The sequence below is a fragment of the Solea senegalensis genome, linkage group LG9 (genome assembly GCF_019176455.1).
Source record: "Solea senegalensis isolate Sse05_10M linkage group LG9, IFAPA_SoseM_1, whole genome shotgun sequence".
Classification (NCBI taxonomy): Eukaryota; Metazoa; Chordata; class Actinopteri; order Pleuronectiformes; family Soleidae; genus Solea; species Solea senegalensis.
In genome coordinates this window covers 21,741,617-21,765,702 of record NC_058029.1, presented here as the reverse complement: position 1 = coordinate 21,765,702, position 24,086 = coordinate 21,741,617, and the positions used below count along the sequence as shown (strand labels likewise).

General features: G+C 39.9%; 3 protein-coding genes across 4 annotated transcripts; 2 read left to right on the top strand and 1 right to left on the bottom strand.

The window, feature by feature from the left end:
- The first annotated feature begins 6,862 nt into the window (after positions 1-6,862).
- On the top strand, positions 6,863-10,804 carry wnt4b (wingless-type MMTV integration site family, member 4b). The gene is made up of 8 exons (XM_044033289.1): positions 6,863-6,951; positions 7,300-7,453; positions 7,575-7,659; positions 7,742-7,873; positions 8,163-8,305; positions 8,706-8,846; positions 8,969-9,131; positions 9,960-10,804. The coding sequence occupies exons 1-8, from the start codon at positions 6,863-6,865 to the stop codon at positions 10,127-10,129; spliced, it is 1,077 nt and encodes a 358-aa protein (XP_043889224.1). The 3' UTR covers positions 10,130-10,804.
- Positions 10,805-11,867: 1,063 nt separating this feature from the next.
- Positions 11,868-18,090, bottom strand: cdc42l (cell division cycle 42, like). Its single transcript, XM_044034734.1, has 6 exons — positions 18,007-18,090; positions 15,955-16,059; positions 15,771-15,843; positions 15,552-15,661; positions 14,718-14,915; positions 11,868-12,856 (listed from the first exon to the last, which is right to left on the bottom strand). The coding sequence occupies exons 2-6, from the start codon at positions 16,057-16,059 to the stop codon at positions 12,767-12,769; spliced, it is 576 nt and encodes a 191-aa protein (XP_043890669.1). The 5' UTR covers positions 18,007-18,090; the 3' UTR covers positions 11,868-12,766.
- A 492-nt stretch (positions 18,091-18,582) lies between these two features.
- mlf2 (myeloid leukemia factor 2) lies at positions 18,583-23,342 on the top strand. 2 transcript variants are annotated; one of them, XM_044035167.1, is made up of 8 exons: positions 18,583-18,902; positions 20,257-20,365; positions 20,463-20,498; positions 21,234-21,287; positions 21,404-21,532; positions 21,771-21,930; positions 22,014-22,235; positions 22,856-23,342. In XM_044035167.1, exons 1-7 carry the CDS (start codon positions 18,859-18,861, stop codon positions 22,229-22,231), a joined length of 750 nt encoding a protein of 249 aa, XP_043891102.1. In that variant the 5' UTR covers positions 18,583-18,858; the 3' UTR covers positions 22,232-22,235; positions 22,856-23,342. The 2 variants fall into 2 exon arrangements, with proteins under 2 accessions (XP_043891102.1, XP_043891100.1); XM_044035165.1 differs by having other exon boundaries at positions 21,234-21,296.
- The last annotated feature ends 744 nt before the right edge of the window (positions 23,343-24,086 follow it).

The window sequence follows — 24,086 nt, the reverse complement described above, 5'->3', positions numbered from 1 at the left end:
CAAAAAAAAGAAAGAAAACAGCTAAATAACAGGACAAACTTTTGTCATCAATCCCATATCAACCCATCCTCACAACCTTCCACTTTAAAACATTCCTGATAAAACATACAAGGCCCTCCATGTTCTAGTTCCGGCCGTCCACCAACTCCCCCTCCAGACTACCTTAGGCCTCCTCACATTCCCCACACCGTGGTAGGAAAATGATATATGAAAGGCCACAGGTCAACCTCAAATTCGAAGTGAGCGCTCTATCACTATGGAACAGCCTCTACAGTTAGAGAGGTGCAATTATAATTAGTAATTATAGTATATATTGGAAAAGAAAAAGACAAATTAAAGTAAACACACATTTTACAGACTAAGCTACCTCATTTAACATTTAACTATGCATAACTACTTTATGTAACCTCTGTAAATGTTTTTTTTTATGTATTCTGCAACACTTTGTAACTGAGTTATAAAAAGTGTTTTAAAAATGAAGCCTTTCTTCCTTACTGATACTGAAAGAAATGAGTATGTGCCTACCCTGCTGATTACAACTGAGAGTCAGAATGTAAAATATTCAGTGCTTTTATTGTAGGTAGCCTGTGGGATGGATTATTGACAGAAACCCAACAGACTATCCGTTACGTATATTTGTATAAGTCTATAATTGAAGTGTAAAAAGTGAATAATACCTTAAAAATAAAAGATAGTTTGGTTTTAGTAAACTCTTGTCATTACAGCAAGACAAAGGTTTGTAACCTAAATAGTGAATAGTCAGAATAAGGGTCTTTCTGCATGAAGTTTGCATGTTCTCCTGTGTGTGCATGTGTTTTCTGTGTTCTCCGGTTTCCTCCCACAGTCCAGAAACATGCAGATTTGGGGATTAGGCAAATTGGACACTCTAAATTGATCGTAGGTGTGAGTGTGAGAGTGGATGGAGTGGTGGAAGATGAATGAATGAATGGTTTTGGTAAACTTAAAATAAGCCTATTACATGGACTTTAGTCAAGGGCCTTGCTTAACAGAGGCCGCTATCTTATGCCGCCATGTTTCTACATCGGCCTGAACAGACAATCAAGCATGAGTTTTGCTTTTGTGAAGCAAAGGTTTACGACACAAATGAAAAAGAGCAACATCCTGTCTTTTATATAAAGGTCACTGTAGTTTTCTGGGGAGAGGGAGGAGGGAGCAGAAGAGTCCTTCATTTCTGAGCACCTGTAGTCTCACTCTCATTAGAAGTCACTTATTCTTTTACATGTCATTTATTCTTGCACACTGCACCTTTAAATCAACTTTATTTTGTGAAAAAGTTGCCCCCACACGCAGCTTTTACAGTCACCCTGGTGCCAGGACTGTCTTGGCCTGATGTCGACAGGGCAGAGAAAATGCGACATGTGAAAGATGTTATTTTTCCGATTACATCTGTGATGCAATAAATGACACGCAAATTGAATATATTAAGAATCAAGGGTCTGAGCACATATAAACCACATTAGCAATTATACTGTACAAAAATGTAACATTTGTTGGAGGCCCGCTACAGCTCAGCATAGCTCTGCTCTATGTTGTTTTTAATGTCTGTATACATTCAAATAAATAAATGAATAAATCAAAGCTCCTGCCAAACATTGTTTAAGCTCATGCAGTGTTTGTTGTTCTTGAAACTGTTGTTTCAGTTGTATGTGCCCAAATAACCCTGAAAAGGCCTCATGTGAGTCTAATCAGTCCAAACGGACACTCACTGCCACTGCCACGTGTATTCTCTCTGAGCTGAACTTCCTTATCACACTGAATATTAGATGAGGTGGGGAAAAAAGGCTTGTAAAGGCTGAGGCCTCCTGTCACGGCAGAGTAATTACAGCTTCTCTGAAATGCATCTGTCTCATGTCAGTGATGTGACCGTCCACCATCAGTTCCTTGAAGTGTGACATATGCCAGCAGGTGTGCATGGCAGGTGTATGTGGTCCTGCTGATGTCAGGTGCAGGTCACATATGAGATACTTTCACTATAATGATTCTAATGAAACACGAACGACTGTAGTGACATTTCGTTTGGGAACAAAAGAGATAAACATTTTTTTTATCTAAGATGATGAAAATCCCTTGAAAGGTTCTCCACACTAGATTCATGATAGAATATACAAATGTGTTTTTCTCCACTGGTAATTGACTCCACTTGCCTTTGGTGCTGCAGCATTTTTTAAAATAAGTCAGTAATTAAATAGGGCCATCATTTGATTCTTCTTGAGTTTAAAAGGAGAATTTGATGGCCACACGTGGTCATCCTGCAAAAAAGATTTACCAAAGCACTGAGAGAAATACTGATATGTCTTTGTTTTACTTATTCCACACAGTCTGATAGTTTCACACACAGCGTGTTCAATATCATCCGGCGCTGGATATTTATTGGCCATTTATGATCTTTAATCCTAAGACTCCATGTCTTTCATTGCATTACCATTTTTATCACTTTGTGCTTCATTAAATAAACATACAACACCCCCAAAAAAACCCAGTGTGACATATTTGGTATGCAAAGAATCCTTGCAACTAGACTTTGAAAAAGAGTTTTCTGGCGTGAATGTCTGGCTGCACATCATGAGTTTGCTTTTGCTTGATGGAACCACAGGCATGCTGCTGCTTGTTTGAGACTGGCAACCATGCATTGCTTTTCATTTGTCTTTAATTTCCCATGATAAGAAACGCTGAGAACGTAATGAAATTCTTCAGTGTTCAACATAAACCTTGACTTTCATGCAAGGAAAAAACCTTGTTGACTTGTACTGTACATCTGTGCTCTACTCCTCAAGGTATTACAGTATTTTATATTAACTGAAACACACTTTGTGCAGGAATAAGGCCAGAGGAGTCAAACTGGAAGCACAGAGGCCTTCCACTGCTCCCTCCACACCAATGGCCACTCTGCAATACTCCCTACTGTATGGTGCATGCAGATCGCATAGCAACAAAGGCCTACAGTATGTCTGCCCGTTGTCTCTTACTATCGCTTCAGTGCCCCTTACACATGCATGTATGCGCGTTCACATGTGCTCACGTGCAGCACACTCACTCCTCCTTCCTTCTCCCTGCATCCCATTTATGCACCTTTCTTTCTATCTCACGCGCACACTTTGCAAACCCCCACACACAGACACACACCCCAGCACCACCACCATCACTCCATAATATTCATGGGTCGTCCGCTCCCTCTAACAGCACCCACCCCCACCTCCACCACCACCACCGTGTGCACAGCTCGCCTCCCCACCCCACCACCCCACTTCCCTGCCTGACAACACCACCACCACCCGCCATCCCATAATACTCGTGCACACGCCTCGCACACATCCTTGCACAGCAGTGCATTCAGCTCTTTGTTGGCAGAGATACCATTGCCTGAGCACTGTGAGTGTGCTCATGCACAGCAGTCATGTTGCTGCCTGATATGATTATTCCATCCACACCCAGACTGCTGAGGCAGGTACAGCCCTCGAGTGCAGAGCAGGGCCAATGCAAAATGAAGGAGGGAGCGGAAAAGGTGGTCTCTCACATTTGTATCTCATAATAATGACCTTGGAGAGGGAGGTCATGGAGTCCAAAGTTACCCTGTGGCAACTATCTCTGAATTAGGCCAGTCATCATCCAGCATGGGTGGACAAAGTAAAAACCAGTTTAGTTTGCCCCCACCTCAGTTTCTCAAAGTCTGCCGCTGTCTCCCTCTATAACTAAGGGAATGCAAGTCATCTCTACGTATATGTCACGCTGAAGCTTTTACAAGCAGCCCCTCACACCCTGAAACCTGGCTACAGTCAATCAGCACCAGGCCATTTCAGCATGATAAAATGTCCACAAAATGGGGGAAAGATAAAGATAAGAAAAAGAGGGCAAGTTATTTACGAGAGAGGGGTGAAGGGATGAGCACAACAGAGGCGCCGGACATGACAGTGGCCAGCTCATCACCATGGCGTTGCTGTGGGAGACTGCGGAAGACGTCACTTGGAGAAACAGGGGACACAAAGGAGGGATACGACAAGAGGAGGACAAAAAAAAGGAACCTAGAAAGGGGGCCTAGAAGGAACCTGTATTTACAGATATAGACAGACCAAAATGTGTGTGTGTGTGTGTGAGAGAGAGAGGGTGTGAGGATGCCATTAGAGGTGTCAAAGAGTTCAGGTAAATACAGTAACCTGGACTGGGATTTAAGGTCATAGAAAACAGTGTGTCCATGCTGATTACAAAACGTTAAAGATAAATGCCCACAAAAATGGTGGATAGTTGAAAAGTGCTCAGAAATCATACACAATATCTCTGCCAACACTTAACACGCTGCGTGTCACAAGATTAAAGGAAGAGAAAGAAATCCCTCTATCCTCTCCTTTAATTAGAACTGCTCCAAAACTGAGCGGGGTCTTCCTGGGGTCATGTCCTCCCCCTCTGCAAAATGTTACGCAAATCCATTCTGTAGTTTTTGAGTATTTCAGACAAACATACAGACACACCAAGAAAAACAAGCTGCAGCGACTGTAGTTTACAAATAAGACATCCAAAGTTGGCCCCAACTCTAATTTCCCCACTTTACAAACCAGTCTCAATATTTAACAGATATTGTTTACCCAAAGAGCTAAGTTTATCTAATGGAAAATAATGCAATGCCTATTTAACTTCATTGCTATAGGCTAACTATAGCAATGGCTAACAACTAAATGTTGTGGAATTAATGTCAATTAAGGTTTCTGTACATTATAAAGTTTGACAGGTGTTCAAACTGCGTGAATCAATCACACCACTTAACAAATTAACCCTCAAAGTGTGTTTTGTCACTTTTTGGACAATAGGAATCAAAAAAGATCACAAAAAGAATGTGGAAAATCAGTCTAATTATCATGATACATGTTAGATAATAGATAGAATTACGTGTCATTGTGTGTTTGTACAACGTACAACCAGTATGTCGATATCTACGTTGAATCTTTCTTTGGCTGCAATTGAATAAAATAAATGGCACAATAAAGGAGCATTTCACCAACAGCATAAAATTAGGATTTAGAGGAGACAATGAAGGAGTGAATAATCCTCAGTAAAACAGAACCTCATACAAATGATGTGCACTGAGTGACTAAAAGATAATCATGCAATATATATATGATAACCTGTGTTCCTATACACTACAGCATAAAGTAATGTCATATTACAAGAGAATCAGGTTTTAGATTCCCAAATATACCACATACAGTAAGTTAGTCATTAAACATGCTTTGTTAGTTTTTTGCTTTTTCCTAACCCCGGTGTAACACCCATCCAGCGTCTTTCTCCCCTCCTTCCCCTCCTATCTCGTGATTTATTTGCCTCAGTTCCAATATTTGTCGCCAGTGTGTTTTCTTCCCCTTGTCTAAATGTCACCCCTTCTTCTAAGACAATATAGGGAGTGGGAGAGAGGGAGAACGAGAGGGCAAATGTGGGGGAGATGGAGGAGAGGGAGGCGGGGGGCACTTGTAAAATGAGCAACAAAGTTTGGGAAAAATAAACATTAGGTAAGACACTCTCTCTCTCACATCCATGTACATATAAGTGGAGACTGAAGTGCTGTGTCGTAGGATTTTGCAAGACATCCCATAGATCTATCTATGCTTTCACTACTGATTCAGTAATGACTTCAGTAAAAGAAACAAAATGTGTGAGTGAGTTTCCCTATAATAAGATAATAATAACAACAAACACACACACACAATCATGCAAAATGATGTCCCTCTGTCTCCAGGACAAGCTCAGACTTTAGGTCTGATGTCGAACAAACACAACAGAGTGCAGATTTAAACAATTAAGACGTTGCGTAGTACAACTATAACGCGTTGTCAAAGCCTGCTCCTCCCTCAGTGGCATCACTCCACACCCAGGATCACGTCTGTCCTCTCTCTCCCACCCTCACTCTCTACCTCCTTTATAACCCATCACTCCCATCTCACTGCCCTCACTCATTCTTGCCGTTTCAACCCGGAATGGACTCATTTGTTTTCCTGGGAGCGAGAGCGAGCACCTGCTGACACAGTGTTATTGGGCTTTTTTGTTTTAAAAACAAAACAAAACAAACAGAACTTAGTCGTACTTCTGGATTTTTGGTTAGATTTCTATTGATCTAGTCCAGTTAAATTGGAGAAGAGGACTCTTTTCTGAGTTTTGCCTGGAGCTCATAGAACATGCGTTTGCTGTCACTGACAGCACAAGAAAAGAAACTGATGAACGACTTTTCTGATTAAACTTTGGAAGACGTTTGTTCAAACGTGAGTACGTGGATACCACAGAGGTGTGAACTGGTAAGAGTCAGAGTTACATTTACAAAGATATTTTAAGCAAAGAAAAAGTTTTAATCATGAGTGTTTTGGTTGCATAGTAAATTTGAATGACTTTGTGTGCTTTCCTGTTAAGATAAACGGTGTGTATTTATGTAGCAGCGTCTTTTCTATACATCTGTCACACCCATTCACACGATGCTTGGGGTTAAGAGTCCACAAACACATCAGCATGTAGACTCCGGGTGCTGGGGTTTGAACCTCTAACCTTACGTTTGTAAGACAGCCCGCTCTACAACTAACCCACAGCCACCGGGTGAAATACCAACAATGAAGTTATTTTATTTTCTACTTGAGGAGAATCATACATGATGCCATGTTCAGTATTTGTGTTTGTGTCTATTCTGTTGACCTGTCATTTGAACAGATATGTGGGGACCATCCCCAGACCCTGGACCACAGATATAAGGCAACAGCTCAGCAGACAAACGGCCCGACAAGACCGCCGCACCTGTGGAGGCAGGCAGCGTGCTGTCCTGCAAAGACACCAGCCTGACGCACGGAGACGGACAGACAGACAAGACAGTCTGATGCCAACTGTCTCCACTGTCAATCTCACGGCACCACTCCTCCTCCTGTTGCTATGGGCAACCCACCCCACCATGGCAACCAACTGGCTGTAAGTCTACCGCGCGAGGGAGGAATGGCAAGAGGGAGTTTGTTTGTCATGCTGTAACTTTTAAAAGATGGTGACATGTCTCTAAATCTCTTTCAGTCACTCCCCTCTTTCTTTGTCTCACGCTTGGTGATCTTTTCTCTTTTATTTCTCCTTGCCTTCACTGTGCCCTCTGTGTCTTTTTCACCCAGTCTTGTCCTTGTTTCTGTCCCCTTTAAAACTCTTTTTTTTACCCTCTATTCTCTTCATCTTTTGCTCCCTCCCTCTATCTATTTTAGCATCTTCCCTTTTTTTTGTTGCCCTCCAAACCCTCTGTGAGTCATCATGCAACTCACTACTTTTCTGTCCCAGCTCCCTGGCGAGGCTGCCTCGCTCCAGGCCTGTGTCCGGTGCTGCCCCGTGTGCACGGCTGAGGGGGCTGACCCCGGGGCAGGTGGGGGTGTGCAGGGCGCGGGGGGAGGTCATGGAGTCCGTACGCAAGGCAGCCGAGATGGTCATAGAAGAGGTACGGCCACATAGTCCACATATCCACAGGGTCATGACGTTGCAGTTTCATGATATTGTTCTCATTCTGTATCAGTGTGTTGGAGCTGTTTGTCTGTTATGCATGTCACTGTCCAACTCAGTGCCAGCACCAGTTCAGGAATCGCCGCTGGAACTGCTCCACCACACCACGTGGTATCAATGTCTTTGGCAGAGTCATGAACCAAGGTACACACTCAAAAACACTGAGCAACTCTCTAAATTTTGATTCTCCTTTTTTTTCACATCCTGTGCTCTATTTTGAATTCAGGCACTCGTGAGGCAGCCTTCGTGCACGCCTTGTCCTCAGCAGCTGTGGCAGTGGCTGTGACCAGGGCCTGCACACGTGGGGAGCTGGAAAGGTGTGGCTGTGACAGGAAGGTCAGGGGGGTCAGTCCTGAGGGTGAGCTTTTTGATTCTGTTGCATGAAAATGTAAAAGGTGAACCATCACAGAGCATAAAACGACAGCTCCGGTGGTCTCGGCTTGTTCAAATCTGTTCAATGTTGTCACAGCAGGTGTTTTTCCCATCAGCTGTCAAACACAGTACAACACACCTGTGCTGCGATAACACTGGTTAGATTGTACAATACAGTGTTGCCATGTGGACTTTCATTCAGGTTTAAAAACATATGATGTGAGATAGTTCAGCATTATTCCCCACTACACTAGTGTCTCTCTGTCACACCACAGGTTTCCAGTGGTCTGGGTGCAGTGACAACCTGTCCTATGGTGTAGCTTTCTCCCAGACATTTGTGGATGAACCAGAACGAGCCAAGGGGCTGTCAGCAGGACGGCCACTTATGAATCTCCATAACAACGAGGCGGGACGAAAGGTCGGCGTGGTAGCACTTTTTTTCTTTTTTTTTTAAAGGTCCACTGTGTTACATTTTGGAGGGGTTATTGGTCAACATTGAATAAACTAGCCAGAAGTACATTTGTATAATTGTTTTAAAATAAAACTCGTTTGGATTTTGTACTTTGGGCAAGGGCACAATTTATGCTGCCCAAAGTAGCCAGAGCATACATTTTGTGTTCACTTATTATGCAAACACTATCTGGTGTGCGAAGGTCTGACTTTCTTGGGAAAAGGAAGGGTGAGCAATCTATAGCCTCACGATTAGATGCCACAAATTCTTACACAGTGGATCTTTGAAATGCCGCTTCTTTTCCATCTCTATAACTGGAGGTAGTGATATTCTCCTCCCATCATACTTAATATCCTGTCATCCTCAGGCCATCCTTCACAACATGCAGGTGGAGTGTAAGTGTCATGGTGTCTCTGGCTCATGTGAGTTGAGGACTTGCTGGAAGGTCATGCCTCCATTCAGGCGTGTTGGCGTCGTGCTCAAGGAACGCTTTGATGGAGCCACAGAGGTATCAGAATACACCCATTGTTTGTTTCACACCACTTAGTTTAGAAGGTGAACACAGAAAGAAGAAATATGTTGATGCAGATTCTGTATTAGGGCCACAACCTGAAATCATTGCAATCTTAGGTCCGCCTGGCGCGTATAGGATCCAGAACGGCCCTGCTCCCCCGTGACCCACAGGTCAAACCCCCCGCTGCCAGAGACCTTGTGTACCTTGCACCCTCTCCAGACTTCTGCCATCTTGATCCTGACAACGGTATCCCTGGGACTGCTGGTAGACGATGTAATGGTAAGAGCGAAGGCAAAACTGTTGAATCTTTTCCACCTATGGGTACAGACAGTTTTTTGTAGTTACCAAATGAATTTGCATTTTTTTTTCCTTATCATTAAACTTAAAGCTGTAATGTGTGACTTTTAAATATAAACAAATGTCCATTACATGCGTTTGCACAATATTAATTAAGTCCATCAGCTCCACACAACACTTTCTGTATTCCTCACAATAGTTGTGTTTAGTGACATTCCCATTCTGCAAGGGAAGTGATTTGCTTTACACCAAGACAGACGGAGGCAACAGCAACATTGTGCTAGTAAAGCCAGACGGCTGCAAACACAAAGGTGCGACCACAAAGTTTGACAAGTGATTCAACTGCTCATTCATCACTTATGCGTCTTGCCCCCGCCCACCCCTGCTCACCTTCTGTATACACACAAGCACACCCTCAGTTCTGAGCCTGTTTTCAGATGATGGACACCACATACAAATACTGTAATCGTCTCTGTTCACAAAGACCAAACAGAGGAATAATAATCACAACAAACAACCCAATTTACACACTGCAGCTTTAAGAATTATGCATATTTTGATTCATTCATTAAACACACTAAATATCTCTTAGAAATGCTTGGTTTTCCTATTCAAAATTATATTATGCACAGAAATGGCAGTTAAAAAAGTCAGAAATTCTCTATTATGCACAGATTTGCTCTTGTCATGATTCATATTGCGAATATATTTTGTCATCTTTTAAAAGTGGGTGCCAACATAAGCATTTTGGGCAAACTGGCTCTGATCAGTTAAAGAAAGTGATGTTTTCAATTGAAACCCACCCCACAGGAACCTCTCGGCTGGCACCGGATGGCTGCGAGTTGGTGTGTTGTGGGCCAGGATACAGAGCGGGTCGGGCTGAGGTGGTGCAGCGCTGCTCATGCAAGTTCTCCTGGTGCTGCTCAGTCCGCTGCCAGCAGTGCAAGAACACAGTCACTATTCACACCTGCAGAGTATAAGGCGGCACGAGAAAGGTGAAACCAACAGAGCAGGAAGTCACGAGCAAACCACTGGACAGACACTTCTGAACACAAGACAAAACAAAGAAAACACAAACGTGAGATTATCTGCTGGTAGCCTCAGTTTAACTAGTTGCTGTTTTTTCACTTTTGAGCAGTGGAACTGTAGAATAGCACATTTAAAGAACATATAAACAAAGAAAGAGGAAAAAGCACCAAAAGTGAGTAAGATACTCAACACTCCAAAGTACTAAGTCAGACAAGTGGTCTGTGGCAGACATGCAAACACACACACACACACACACACACACACACACACACACACACACAGATACTCTCATATCACTGAACCGACAAAGCTTTTAAAGCTGAACTTAACGACAACTAACATGGAAAACAAAGCTCTTTTTTTTCCTTCTGCAAACTATTTACATCGTATCATAGAGTAGCAGGTTGTTTTCTGTATTTATGTTATTTTCTTTGTTCTGGTTTATTTATTTGTATATCTGCACTTCAGCCTCCAGCAGTGACGTAACAAGAAAGAATAACTTCTACTTACATTAGTGTCTGTCTCGTGTTTTGTCCCTCACCGCCATTTCTTCTGTGTGTCCCTGCACAAACCATTTCTGTTTGGTCTGATCAAGATAATCTAATAAATACAGTAGTTTCATCCAACAGATGTTTCACGGGTTTCTTATTGAGCAGATGTGCTCAAGATTTTGTCTCACTTGAAAGTCCTGACTTGCTTGCCTGAGTTAGCTGTAACATTAAAGGTCACCTGTTCAGTTTCTGGCCACCGGAGGCGCTAGGACAGGGGTCTGCAACCTTTAGTATGAAAAGAGACATTTTCTTGTCCCTTCTGAATCTGGAGCCGCAAAAAGGAAGTAAAAGAAAAAAAATTATGATAGTTTGTTGCATTTATGAAATTTAAGAACTACAATAAGAAAACTTTTGACATTTCAGTGTCATTAAACCCTACCTTTTATACAGTAAAGAAATAAAAATACTTTGAAATAAAACACATAATTATGTAGATGAAATGACAGTATAGTTTGGTTTGGTACAATACAGTTTTTTTTCCCTCAGTTTGTCACCGTTTGTCTCAACAAGACGTCAAGCTTTGTATGAGAATAGACTGCGCGCATTGAAGAGACATTACTCTGGTAACCTAAGGGAAGGGTACCGAAAAAGGGAACCGGTTGGGGCCGGTTATTTTGGTACTGTTCTTATTGGAAACGCAAAAAAATACATACTGTACCAAACTGTTCCACTTTGATGAAATGAGACATTTCTGTGTTTCTTAGAGCAACAGAGATTTGAATCTTGTGTCACCTTGAGACTGATGGGGACAGAGAGGCAGGAACATTGCATTAATGAGGCACAAAGGTTGCGACAGATTGTAGGAGGGCAGAAAACACCAAGACACACCCACAAAGTTTGAGTTGATTCTACTACGAAAACACGAGAGCAGTTTGACGCTATTGTGCCTGGGTAACAGAGAGGCGTGGCTGGTGTGAGATCACCTGGGCATACGTCATGTCAACACAGTGTTTTAGTAATTACTAGAATTCCAGTCGAGTGATAGAAGTTACACACTTTAAATATATTTCTTTCCACTTAAATGGAATTGTCGTCAGCATATAATGGATACACCTGTTTTGGTGAAATATGCTTATTTAAACTTTAACATCTGGTGTGCAGGCAATATTCTGCCACAAAGTTACAAAGCAAAGGCTCCTTTTCGTGTCATTAAACCATTTTTATTAAAAATATCCTGTGATTACAAACACCCAGAAATGTACGATCAAAGGTTATCCTCTCAATCTCAATAAAGACTAAGACCTATCAAAAAAATTACAACTTAATTTGTTACAGTATCAATTACTCAAAGTTGGTAGTCTAGCAATAAAAAAAAAATCTGGTTAAAATAAAAAGTCAAGTTTCAAAACAAATAAAATTTTCCCAAAACAAAGTCACAGAATTAACACAGTATGAACAAAAAGAGAATAAAATAGAAAGTTATCTGGTGAAGCGAAATTGTTAAAGATTCACTTTGCACTCCCACAAAAGATACTGGGATTCAGAGGAAAGTAATCATTTCAGAGAGCTACCTTTGTATGGAGTGACAATATAATTCTTGTTCTTTCGTTATTCAATCCAAAATGGTCAGAGAAGCAAGCAAACAAGAGTACCATTTAACATTAAGTTGCCCCTTTAATGTACTAACAGTTCACTAAAAAACTTAATGTTAAATGTAAGCAAAGTGTTCAAAGGCAACTAAATAAAAGAATCTTTCTTTGAAAAAGAACGGAGCAACAGTGACAGGCAGGGGGGGCCCGCCCCACCTGGTTGTTTGTAGAGAGAACACTGCATTTAAAATAATAATAATAAAAAAAAAAGCTTTTCGGTGACACTTGCTGCATTAAATGCATGTTGAGGTTTTGCTGCCTCATCTGCTTTTATTTTATCAAAGGCACAATCAGTATACACGTGTATTAGAATAAGACTCAATGGCACTGTGTCTCCCTTCCTCTTTTGTTTTGTCCTTTTTTTTCATAATAGCCATTGATCTTTCTGGTGTTTTCATTCACCCCACCTATTTCTTACACCATTATGTCTCCCAGTGTCGTTGTTCATCTATAGCAGAACGCACTTTTTCCTGGTTTTGGTCTCTGGAGGCTCCAAGGCTGCCAGGATGGCCTCGTCAAACACATTCTTAAGCCCTCGCTGGAAAACAAGAGTGAAGCATAAGTGAATTTGAGCCATTATGGGTTGTTTGTTTTACAACTACGCTGTGCAGTCACACACTATAATATTTTGTTGGACATAACCCTCAGGCTACAGTTGAATTTACGATACATTATAGAAAAAAATGTTCCCTTCCAAAAAACTGCTATAAAAAAACTTTACAGAGTAACATTTTTTCTGCTTTTCTCTGCATAAATCTCTTAAACAACTGCTCAAAACTACCAAACACTGAATAATTTAGATGATTTTAACCCTTTAAATGCCAGTTTGATTACTTGACACATAAATATAATACATATAACTAATGTTATATACGTCAAAGATTAGTCAATATATTGATTTTGATGCTTTATTAGTATTTGTGCTGCATTTAAAATGTACTACCCTTTTAAGTCATAAAGGACAAAAATATCCATAATGATGGCTAAGGGTTAAGCTTGATAGGTTTATACAATGTCAAATTATTTGTTTTAATTCCTTATTTGCATAAATGTTTTGCCTTCTTATATTTATGATGAGAGAGTTGGACTGCTGTGTTAAGTCTTCTCAAGCATATACCAAACATTCTCAGTGGGATAAAGGTCTGGGATAAAGGTCTGGACCCACAATAATGACTCATGCTACTTGAACCATTCATTCACAATTTGAGCCTGATAAATCTCTGGCATTGTCATCTTGACGTGGGGCCATATTTAAACCATATATAGCACATGGTACTAAGTGTGTGTGTAGCAAGTGCATTAGGATGTGACCAACTCCAATTTTGCTGGTTGCTGTTATTCCCTTTAAAAGAAAGCCAGGTACACCTGTATATGGTGCATTGTGATTTAAATGGATACTCCAGGGAACTGAAGAAGTGAATGCTTCTCTGCTAAGGAGACAGATCTGCTCCTGTGCAGGGTAATGATTTAGCAACATTATCAAGTTTCTGTGAATAGAAAATAATTGGTAGATTAATACAAGGGCCAATGCCGATTACAAAAAAATGTCTACCTCCAGAGTGCAAGTGCATTTGCTATCTTCACAACAAGGGCACAGGGTGTGAAAATTGACTGTGTTGTTTGGAAACTAACAACACCTGCTGTGCACTGCTCTTGCGTCGGTATTTAGATGGAGCCTGTGGTCACTCAGTATATCTAGGTAGTCAGCTGACATAATTTTCTGAGCACATATAGTTGCTGAAGCTAGACCTGACCAACTGAAGCAAGTCCAGAGCATAGCACTGCCCCCACAGGCTTCTTCAGTATGCACTAAGTGAAATATTATACCCCATTCCTACTGGTCAAAAAAAAAAACATTAAACCCTGGTTTAATCAGCATTCACTCACATTCACTCAAATTATCGTGATACTCGTGGGTTTTCAAGACCGAGTGAACACACTTTCGAGTGAACTCATCTTCTACTGCATCATTTCTACTACAGCACTATGATGCGCAGTTATTTACCGTCCGTTAGCAACAAATGTTTGTGACAAACTTTACATTTTGCAACTTGGGACAATGCTAAATACTTGTTATTACATCGGTCACATCAATTGAACAATCAAGTGAAAGACGGAACAAAGTAAAAGATACAAAATAGTATCATAACATTGTCATTGGTGTGTTTTTTTTGCTTCCTCTAAATGCCCAGTAAGTTTGTGATGTCACATTTCATACATGACGCAGGAGGGAAAGAAAACCATCAAGTGTGGACCAACCACAGACAATGGGAATGGTGATGGTCACCTTTTTAAAGTGGGTTAAAAAAAAAACAGTTATACCGGCTAATTTTAGTGTGAAAGATGAGTATTTGACTTTTTTGTTCAAGCAAAAAAGTGAAGTAAAATTTGTCTCATACCTGTGTAAGAGCAGAGCACTCCACATATTTGACAGCCCTGAGCTCACGAGCCAGTTTCTCTCCACTCTCAGGATATAGAGGCCGCTGTTTGTTCTTTGCCAGCTTCTCAACCGTGTTGCTGTCTTCCCGCAGATCCACCTGTGTGCCCACCAACAGGAAGGGTGTGCGTGGGCAGTGGTGAGAAATCTCAGGAACCCACTAAAAAAGAAAATGATAAACAAAAATCTTTTGTTACTGAACAGAATGTGTTTTCATAGCACAAAGTATGGAGATAAGTACTAAAAATCTAGTGTTAAGTTACTGGTCAGATTTGTAATTTTTGCCTACTGGAAAAGGCTCATGACTTGTTTCACACTTCTAGAAACTGTATTCAACTCAATTTGGCTTGTTTGCGAAATAATCTTGTGGAAGAAATTATACATTTCAAAGTGAAACGGTCACATAAAATCTGTAATATTGTAATTAATATCTATCCTGTACTGCAACATGACTGATGCAGCAACAAAAAGATTAACACTATCCTCAGCCTTTATCAAGCCTACAGGAATTTAATCACAGTCATTTGACAGAAAATTATAAACGGTTTAAATAATTTTAAAGCAAACATTGACAAATTTCCTCTTGTCTGATTGAGTCATCACTTTATTGTCAAGTGGCAATAAAGTGTATATCTTGGGGTAGAGCTGAACAATTTGAGGAAAAAATCTCATTGAGGTCTGTTTGCCTTTTTGTCTTCCAGTCTGGACCAAATCAAGATCAAGTTTTTACCAATCAATGAAAAGTAACTATTAAAAAAAACGACAAAATAAATAAATAAAGAGGAAAAAAAACAACCTTCTCTTTGACATTTTCAAATGATGAGGGGGAGACGACAGAGAAACACACAAGGAACACATCTGTCTGTGGATAACTGAGAGGACGCAGCCTGTCATAATCCTCCTGACCTGAGAGCAGCAGTCACAAAAAAGAGAATGGAGAAGTTTTTCAGTCAGTGTCACAGTGACAGAAATGAGACAGAAAAAAGAAACACAGTTTCAAAGTTGCTCATGTTACCTGCTGTGTCAAAAAGGCCGAGTGTATAGGGCTCTCCCCCAATCATCACTGTCACTGCATAATTGTCAAAAACCTTTGAAAAAGGCATAAGGACAAACATCAGATGACACCATGCAAGTGTCTCAGTTTATGTGTTAACCACGCACAGTACTTTTTAATGTGACTGAGCAGTGAATCTTCTTACCGTAGGCACATATTCTGAGGGGAACTTGTTGGTCGTGTATGAGATCAGTAAGCAGGTCTTTCCTACTGCACCGTCTCCTACAACTACACATTTTATAGTCTGCATCTGCAAGGAAATACAGAAAAAGGAAACATCACAAATGTGTCAACAACTATAGACCAGACAGTTATCTAGATGCTGAGAGAGGAAGTAACAAAGTTACAACTTTAAATACATCGTATGTCACGCATGCCTTGTTGCACTTGGCGTATATATTGTACTACATTATATTTATGATGAATCATGATTACATTATATATTTATTATTTAGCCACACAGAAATCATTGATTTGTAGAGTATTTGGCACCAGAAATTTATTGGGTTTCAATAATAGCATGTAAAATATATGAGCAAATTTGCTCATCCCAAATTCTCAAATTGTTTTGTTTTTGATTGTTGGTGAACCTTGACCTGTGGAAAATTATAACTGCACTATTATGGTATTTTAAAGACCAAACACATAACTATAAAATATAATCATTAGTTATAATTAGATATAATCATCAGCCCTATGACTACCAAGTAGTTAAACACACAGGGACTTTTTAAGGGAAGTAGATTTTGCTAAACATACTTAGATATTTTCACAACAGTGAGCAGCTGAAGTAATTAAATGCTGACATTTAACATTTGACATACACAACACATTTTGAGCTTTACAAAAAACTCAAAATGGACACTCATATGGCTGCTGTGCAGTAAATCATACTTTCAGGAAAGTCATTTACCTATGTGAGTCAACACATTCTCATTGAAATTAATGAAGTGGACAAAATAAAGACTGAATGTCAAAGAAAAGGTTTTTAGATTATACAGGTTCATCTACACATTATTGTTTTGTACAGAGTAATTATAACATGTGGAGGAAAAGCACAGTTGAAAATAATTAAATTGATTACATTATGGGGACTGTTCATGTAATCCGAGATTTTACTTCACATTGAGAATCAACATATTGTACAAAAGAGACCCAGTACAGTCAGTTAGCAGCATAATGTGTGTACCTGGACAACTTTGTAAACAACAAAATCAGAAAAAGAAAGTACAACTGTAGATGAAGAAGATAGAACAAGGTAGCAATAATTAGGCATGAATCTATCTATTAATCTAAGCAACTGCAGTTTGAATTAACTACTTCCTTAATTACTTGTTATTAATCATTTGAAGGGAGGAGGTTTGGACAGAGAATCATTCCAGGACCAGTGACTAGCTTATGAGAGGCTCGACTTATTTCTGTTCTGACAGAGAAAACGTTAAATTGATGCTGACTGTGAGACCTGAGATAATGATTTTTGACTTTTGAAGTGAGTTTCAAGATTACTTTGAATTGTCTTAGTTAAATTGTCAGTGATTGAGAAAAAAGAGGAGTGGAGGATCTTGACATAAGTCGTTCTAGGCTTGTTATTACATGTGCGAGCAAAGGTTTATTGATGACAGTGAACCACTTCCGCATACTGTAGGTTACATACCAAGGATGTTAAAGAAAGAAGAAAATGACGGCATATCTGTTCAGTGAGGTTTAGAAGGACACCGCCAAACACGTACCCCTAATAAGTACGTTCATCAGATAAACAGTGGTCTGTTTCAACTTAAAAACACATTTAAAATGTAAAGGAACAGCCGACACGAGCCGACACGAGCAGCAAACGGTGAAGGGAAGGTTATTAGCACAGATTTGGAGAAGTGTTACAATGGCTGTCAACAGACAAACCAATGTGTCAGTGATCTCACCAAGTACAATAAATAAAAGTAAACATTAAACACCGAGCAGAACAGAGTTCACTCAAACAGCAGCGATACTTATAACAACTTCATTAACCACACTCATGTTAGCCAACTCCACATCAAGCTGAGAGATCACCACATTAACACGGACCGACAAAACCCGGTAAACAAGCATTTCCTCTATTTATATGAACTTTATATGACTCAAGAAACTCTTACGATATATGTCCGATGATTTAAATGATAATAAATGATACAATTCAGACTGTTTTTCTGACTCTACTCACCGTTTTTCTTCTGGGAGGTTAGGCGTTGGTTACATCCGGGTTTGAGGGTCGAATTACTCTTTGCGCAGCCGCGAACAAGACGAGCCACGGACTGTGGCCCACGTTCTTACCTGAAGAATGGAAACACCGCCCCCTGCTGGTCAACAGACACTCCTCATTTCTCTGTCCGGTTGACTCTTTTTCCAGTAAATGTAACTATGTGACAACAATGTAAACCAATAAGATTTTCTTATTTCTCTCTATTGATATATTTAGATATTATATTTTTATTTTAATGGTGTCCCATCTCTTTTCCTCCTTTTTTGTTTAGTAATTTCATAATTCTCTTTTTTGCTCTTCTGAATTCAATCTGCTTTTTCACTGGTACCGAGGTATAATATAATATAATATAATATAATATAATATAATATAATATAATATAATATAACATCATATAATATAATATAATATAATATAATATAATATAATATAATATAATTGTTTTTCAAGATCATCGCTTTAAAAATTTGAAGGAAATACTTTATTTTGATAAATTTAAGCCACCGGAAGTCAAGTACAAATAGCTCTGATGCTACCTTGACAGCAGTGTTTGCTTCTCTTTGTCAGAAGACTGACTTCCGTTTTCATGTTTTCTCCAGGTTTCTGGAATTTACTATCCACTGACACCAAGAGCTGTCACTGTTGGTAACGGTATAGCGAGGTCTTCGTATTATTCCGTGACGGAGCGAGTTAAAGCGCCTCATATTTAACCTGCCCGCAGTTTTGAGCACATTCATCTGCTTCATCCTTGAAAACGCGACTGTTTACCTTGCTAGCTGGCTAGCATCAGCCAGCTGAGTTAAATATCTCAGCATGTTTCGCTTCTTGAATGACGTTGATGACGACCCCTACATGATGTAAGTACTGGCATTACTTAAACTGCATTTCAATACTGTTATCTGTCGGTGTTTTACTAACCATACATGGCTGGTCTGGAAGATTGTTCTGCTTTTGCGGTGGCGTGAAGCAGGTACCTTTGACTCCAGCCAGCTGTGGTGGGGGCCTACGGTGGTCCACCATATTGGATTGACAATAACATAAAACCGCTGTCAAAGCTCAGCAGTATTTGTTGCTGCTGAATGCAAAAAACAAACATCACTTGGTACAAGAACGTTGCAGTTTGCATCATGTTTGTTGTAGCTATGCTAAAGCCTTTTGTTTTGCATCTGTAATTAGTGACAGATTTATATTATTTTATTCTCATTTTCTGCTTTAGCTGTTGATCAACTGAAACTTTACAAGATACTGTATTATATAACACAGGTTGTTAAGCTCTAAAATAAGGAAGCAGTCAAAAGCTTCCAATATAATTCCATGAGTGATTTTCTTTTGTTGATATTATTTTAACCTTAGATGAACCAGCATTCACAACTATTGGAACACAATAGGAGTTAGCATTGCAAGTGTTTAAAAAAGATCAAGATTGACTTTTGTTTTCAGGTCTTGTACTTTGGTAAGCTTCTTGGTATTTTCTTTGCTTTCCTAAAGCTTACATGGTCAAGGCTATTATGAAATAAGTGGTTATGCCAGGGTCCTCCTACTGGATTGGAGGACTGAATTAATTTGATGTACAATATATTCATTATGAAAAAAAACATATATATCAGATTTCAGGTGACTGTACATCCACTGTATTTTACCCCCACCCCCCTTTTGTTTTCTTTTTGCTACACACACACACACACATTCTTATTGTCTTTTAATTTGTTTTCTGTATGTCTGATTGCTTGTTTAAAAACAAAAGTTTGTAATTTATAAGATTTCCTTTACCTAAAACTTAATAGGAGGTGTATTAAACATGGAATAATAAAACCACTGTTTTCCACAACCACAACTGTAGAAATGCTTCAACTAGACTTATACAGTGTTTTTCGTGGATGTCTATGTGTGTCTTGTTCCAACTATTTTGGAGAACTTGCACATTTTCTGTTCTGTTCTTTATTAATATCAGACTCATGCTGGAAGTCACACATTAGTCTTTACAGCTGATAATGAGCGTATGTCATTTCCTACCCATGCTGTAAGCAGTTGTCTAAATGAAATCTGTTACACAGACGCAGTACATCTAGTTTTCTGAGACTTTGGTGCCTGAAAATGAGTGAAACTTTTGGTAGGAAGCAGACGAGAATCCTTTTGCGCAAGTGATGTGTCACATCTGCATGATACATTTGATAAATATTACTTCATAAATAATATTTCCAATTTTTCTAGGGATCCCTTTGCAGCTCACAGGCAGCAAATGAGCCTGTTTGCACCATTTGGTATGGACCCTTTTGCTCTTGCCCCTCAGATGCAGCCACATCGTGTACCTCGTAGACAGGTAACATGCTGTAATGGCAATTTATTGTGTTCGCTTTTAAGGGTATAATTCATATTATTTAAATTTGATTTTACAATTTGTTCACATTTTCTGCTAGGCTGGTCCATTGACCCCATTTGGCATGATGGGAATGGTGAGTATTTCAGTTATTTCTTCCACAGTAGCAAAAGTACAGTCTTGTTTCCAAAAGCTTAATTATTCCAAGGATTTATTATTTTAGGCCTCTGTGGGGTTTTGATGGTTAGTAGTTTCATTGGATTTACAAATCTGCATTTGTTTATTGAGACCACATTGCACAAAAACTTTACTTTTACTCAAAGATAAATAATTGCATTGTTTGCCAATTTGTAGGTTAATAATGTAGTTATTTTTTGTTTTTTTAAACTCTATTTTGTAAGTTCATGGAGGTTTGGGGGTGTTTAGTTCCTGACCATTTTGTCCCTCAAGGAGAAATTTGCTTTGCAGTTGGCAGTACAAAGCACATGGAACATAGATAACATAGACATACCCAGTACAACCAAAGATGACTTCAATAAATTATAATCAAAATGCAGGTTCATAAACCCTGTCACTAAAAAGGAATGAACGAATCCCTGCTTTTTTAGTTGGTTAATACAACACTAACTTAACTAAGTGTGGTTGTATGTCACACCTATGGAGCCGAAAACCATCTTGAGACATGGACATTTGCTCAGGCTGGGAACATTTGATTGCCAGTGGGGACACAGGGAATGACAGATTTTGGCCATTCAGCAGAGAGCATAGCTAGTGAAACCTATGCCAGATTTAGTGTATGATATCCTAAGAATCCCTTATCTCTTTGTTCTTAAGATGAGAATTTAACAAATCTCTAATCTATTTTTTTCAGGGTGGCGGATTCATGGATATGTTTGGCATGATGGGAGAAATGATGGAAAATGTGGTGAGTGAAGTATGTTGCCCAGTTTTAAATAAACAGAAGTCATTTCAATCATGGCTGAAACTGGTATTTGAACAGTGCTCAATCTCACCTTGATGTTTGTTTTTATATTTCTCTAGGAAAGAATGTCTGGTTCACCCAACTGTCAGTCGTTCTCTTCCTCAACGGTGATCTCCTACTCCTCGTCAGATGTAGGGGCTCCTAAAGTTTATCAGCAGACCAGCGCAACAAGAACAGGCCCTGGAGGGGTGAGAATAACTTTGCACAATAACTTTTAGCACAGGGAGTGTTTTTTTAGTGCAAATTAGACTGACAGGATTAGTTTCATTATCGAACCGGGGCTTTGGTTTTTGAATCCAGCCGTGACTTTGACTTTCTGACCTCATTAATACATAAAATGATTTCATAGTTGTTTTACAAACATTCCAGAATGAGTGCAGCAGTAACCTGATTGGTTTTGTAAACCAAGTTGACTTTTCACCTCAGATCCGTGAGACGCGACGGTCAATGAGGGACAGTGAGAGCGGCTTGGAGCAGCTCGCCATCGGCCACCACATTGGAGAAAGAGCACACATAATGGAGCGTTCACGAAATCGGCGCACAGGAGACCGCGAAGAGCGGCAAGACTTCATTAACCTCGATGAGAGTGAGTCTTTCGAGTGATTGAGTACAATTAGTGAGATGCATGTTGTATTTGTTGCTTGTAAACGTCCCCTCCATTCCTGCTAGCTGATGCTGCCGCGTTTGATGAGGAGTGGAGGAGGGAGGCAGGAAGGTACGTCCCACCACACGCCCGTGCGCTTGAGTATGGACGGGATCGACGGGCAGGAGGTCAGCAGCTGGCTCTTACTGCCCCTCCTAGCTCAACGCCTCCACCAGGTCATCGACATGAGTCACCCAGACACCGTCAGCCCCAGCCCCAGCCCCGCCCACGTTATGACTGGTGAGAAGGTAAGAAAAACACTGTAGGCCAAGTTGAGCTAGCAGTAAATGTTGTCAGATTAATAGACAAAGACGTATTAGCAGTACTCCTCTGATTTCAGTCAGTTTTAATGCTGTGTAACTTTTGGTTACATTTGCTGTTGTTATTTTCTGGGTCATTGTGAATAGAAACAATATAACATTACGTTCATGCTGCATCCTTCATCTGCTTTCATTGTCTTACGTCCATCTTACTTTACTCTTACAATCAGCATTGTGTGAACTCATTTGACAATGGTTTGGAACGTAATAGACATTAATTAGTTTTAAAAATGTTAACATTACATGTATAGTTTTAACCCTGAAAACAAGCACATAAAGTTATCTGATACACTGTAAGATGACAGTATTCTCACACGTGTGTTGAATGTTACATTGTGTGAGACGACATCCATTTTTACAGCTCTAGTGGTTTGAAAGGAAAGAAAAGGATATTTATTGTCATTATACAACCGAGATTACGAGTTTACATGGAGGGTTGATCAGAGCCGCTGCTACTGGCCAACCTGAGTGAATGTGTTTAACATTCATACATGACAAACAGAATCCTTACCTGTGTTTTCTTGTCTTGCGTAATCTACTGATTTCAGGTGACACACTTGACGAGGCGAGCAGACGGAATGATGGAGTTTAAGGAAGATTTCCCTGATGCTGTGAACCATGTTGAAGACAGAAGTTGATGCCTGCCACAACCTCCTGTCGTAAATGTTTGATATGACTGGACTGTCTATATATAAACAACGTATTACACACAACAAAGCCCTCACACACACCTAATAGTTAACATTTACAGTTCAGCTTCTTAACTGTTACATAGAAAACACACACACGCACACACGTAAAAAGTGTTTTTGAATTGGGTTTAACTACACTCACTTTATACAGTAAATACACATTCTGAAAACTTAACATGTGTTTTTGACCACGGCACAAAAGTGCTACAGATTACAGTGCATCTGCTGTACAGTCCATTTTATGTTCGTGAAGACACTAGTGTGTCAGTGAATTGAATTGTATACTGTTACCTAATTAATCTAACTAAATAAAAGTTCATTAAACATTGTTAGATAATTGCAACATGTCTCGTCGTTGTGGTTGTGTTTGAGTGTGTACAGACTGTATACATACTTTGTTTTATTAAAAATGAATATCACAAAACATACAGATTTAAATGTGAGTGTGTAGTAGTTATGGGCTTTTGGATAATGTAAGCTAAGGGGTTTAATGCCCCGGTGGATTCATGTGGTTTTCATTACAGTCATACAAGTAAAAAGGTCAAGGAAAATCAGAGTGTCATGGCATGAGTGCTTTTTTAAGAGCTAATCAATCAACCGAAATTGAACACAGTATTTTTTATTCTATTTTAGTTCATTTATTATCGTCTGAAACTGTTGTGTTTTCATTTGTTTTATCCATTAAATGTACAGTGAGACCTCTGAGCAGTACCTCTTCCAAGGAGTCCGCCAGTTGTACTGTCACAACTCAAACTCTGTCTCTAGGGAAGGCATTTTGTGTTTTTATATGTGTGGGGTGAGTGTGTGTGTGGGGGGGTGCAGGTCTTTTTGGGGTATGAAGCTGTAACATGGGGCCAATGCAGGCGATGCAGACCTACTCAGGCTTTGACAGTGGTGCAATTCGCCCTGTTGTATGTTGATCTTGTAGACTTTATTTGAAGGTTGAGGTCAGTCTCCTCTGACCTCTGCCGTCACCAAGGCATTTTTACTTGGAGAACCGCTGCTCACTGGATATGTTCTCTTTTCCAGACCATTCTCTGTAAACAGAGGTTTAATGGAAAAGAAGTCTCTGAATAAATTAGTCCAG

Excerpts from the sequence above, each read along its gene's own strand:
- wnt4b (XM_044033289.1), top strand. The coding sequence starts at position 6,863 with ATGCCAACTGTCTCCACTGTCAATCTCACGGCACCACTCCTCCTCCTG. Across the intron at positions 7,454-7,574 it reads CCGAGATGGTCATAGAAGAG|TGCCAGCACCAGTTCAGGAA; the intron begins GTACGGCCACAT and ends TGTCCAACTCAG. Across the intron at positions 7,660-7,741 it reads TGGCAGAGTCATGAACCAAG|GCACTCGTGAGGCAGCCTTC; the intron begins GTACACACTCAA and ends TTTTGAATTCAG.
- mlf2 (XM_044035165.1), top strand. The coding sequence starts at position 18,859 with ATGTTTCGCTTCTTGAATGACGTTGATGACGACCCCTACATGAT. Across the intron at positions 21,533-21,770 it reads CAAGAACAGGCCCTGGAGGG|ATCCGTGAGACGCGACGGTC; the intron begins GTGAGAATAACT and ends TTTTCACCTCAG. Across the intron at positions 21,931-22,013 it reads CTTCATTAACCTCGATGAGA|CTGATGCTGCCGCGTTTGAT; the intron begins GTGAGTCTTTCG and ends CATTCCTGCTAG.
- cdc42l (XM_044034734.1), bottom strand. The coding sequence starts at position 16,059 with ATGCAGACTATAAAATGTGTAGTTGTAGGAGACGGTGCAGTAGGAAAG. Across the intron at positions 15,844-15,954 it reads CCTCAGAATATGTGCCTACG|GTTTTTGACAATTATGCAGT; the intron begins GTAAGAAGATTC and ends CCTTTTTCAAAG. Across the intron at positions 12,857-14,717 it reads AGTGCTCTGCTCTTACACAG|CGAGGGCTTAAGAATGTGTT; the intron begins GTATGAGACAAA and ends CTTGTTTTCCAG.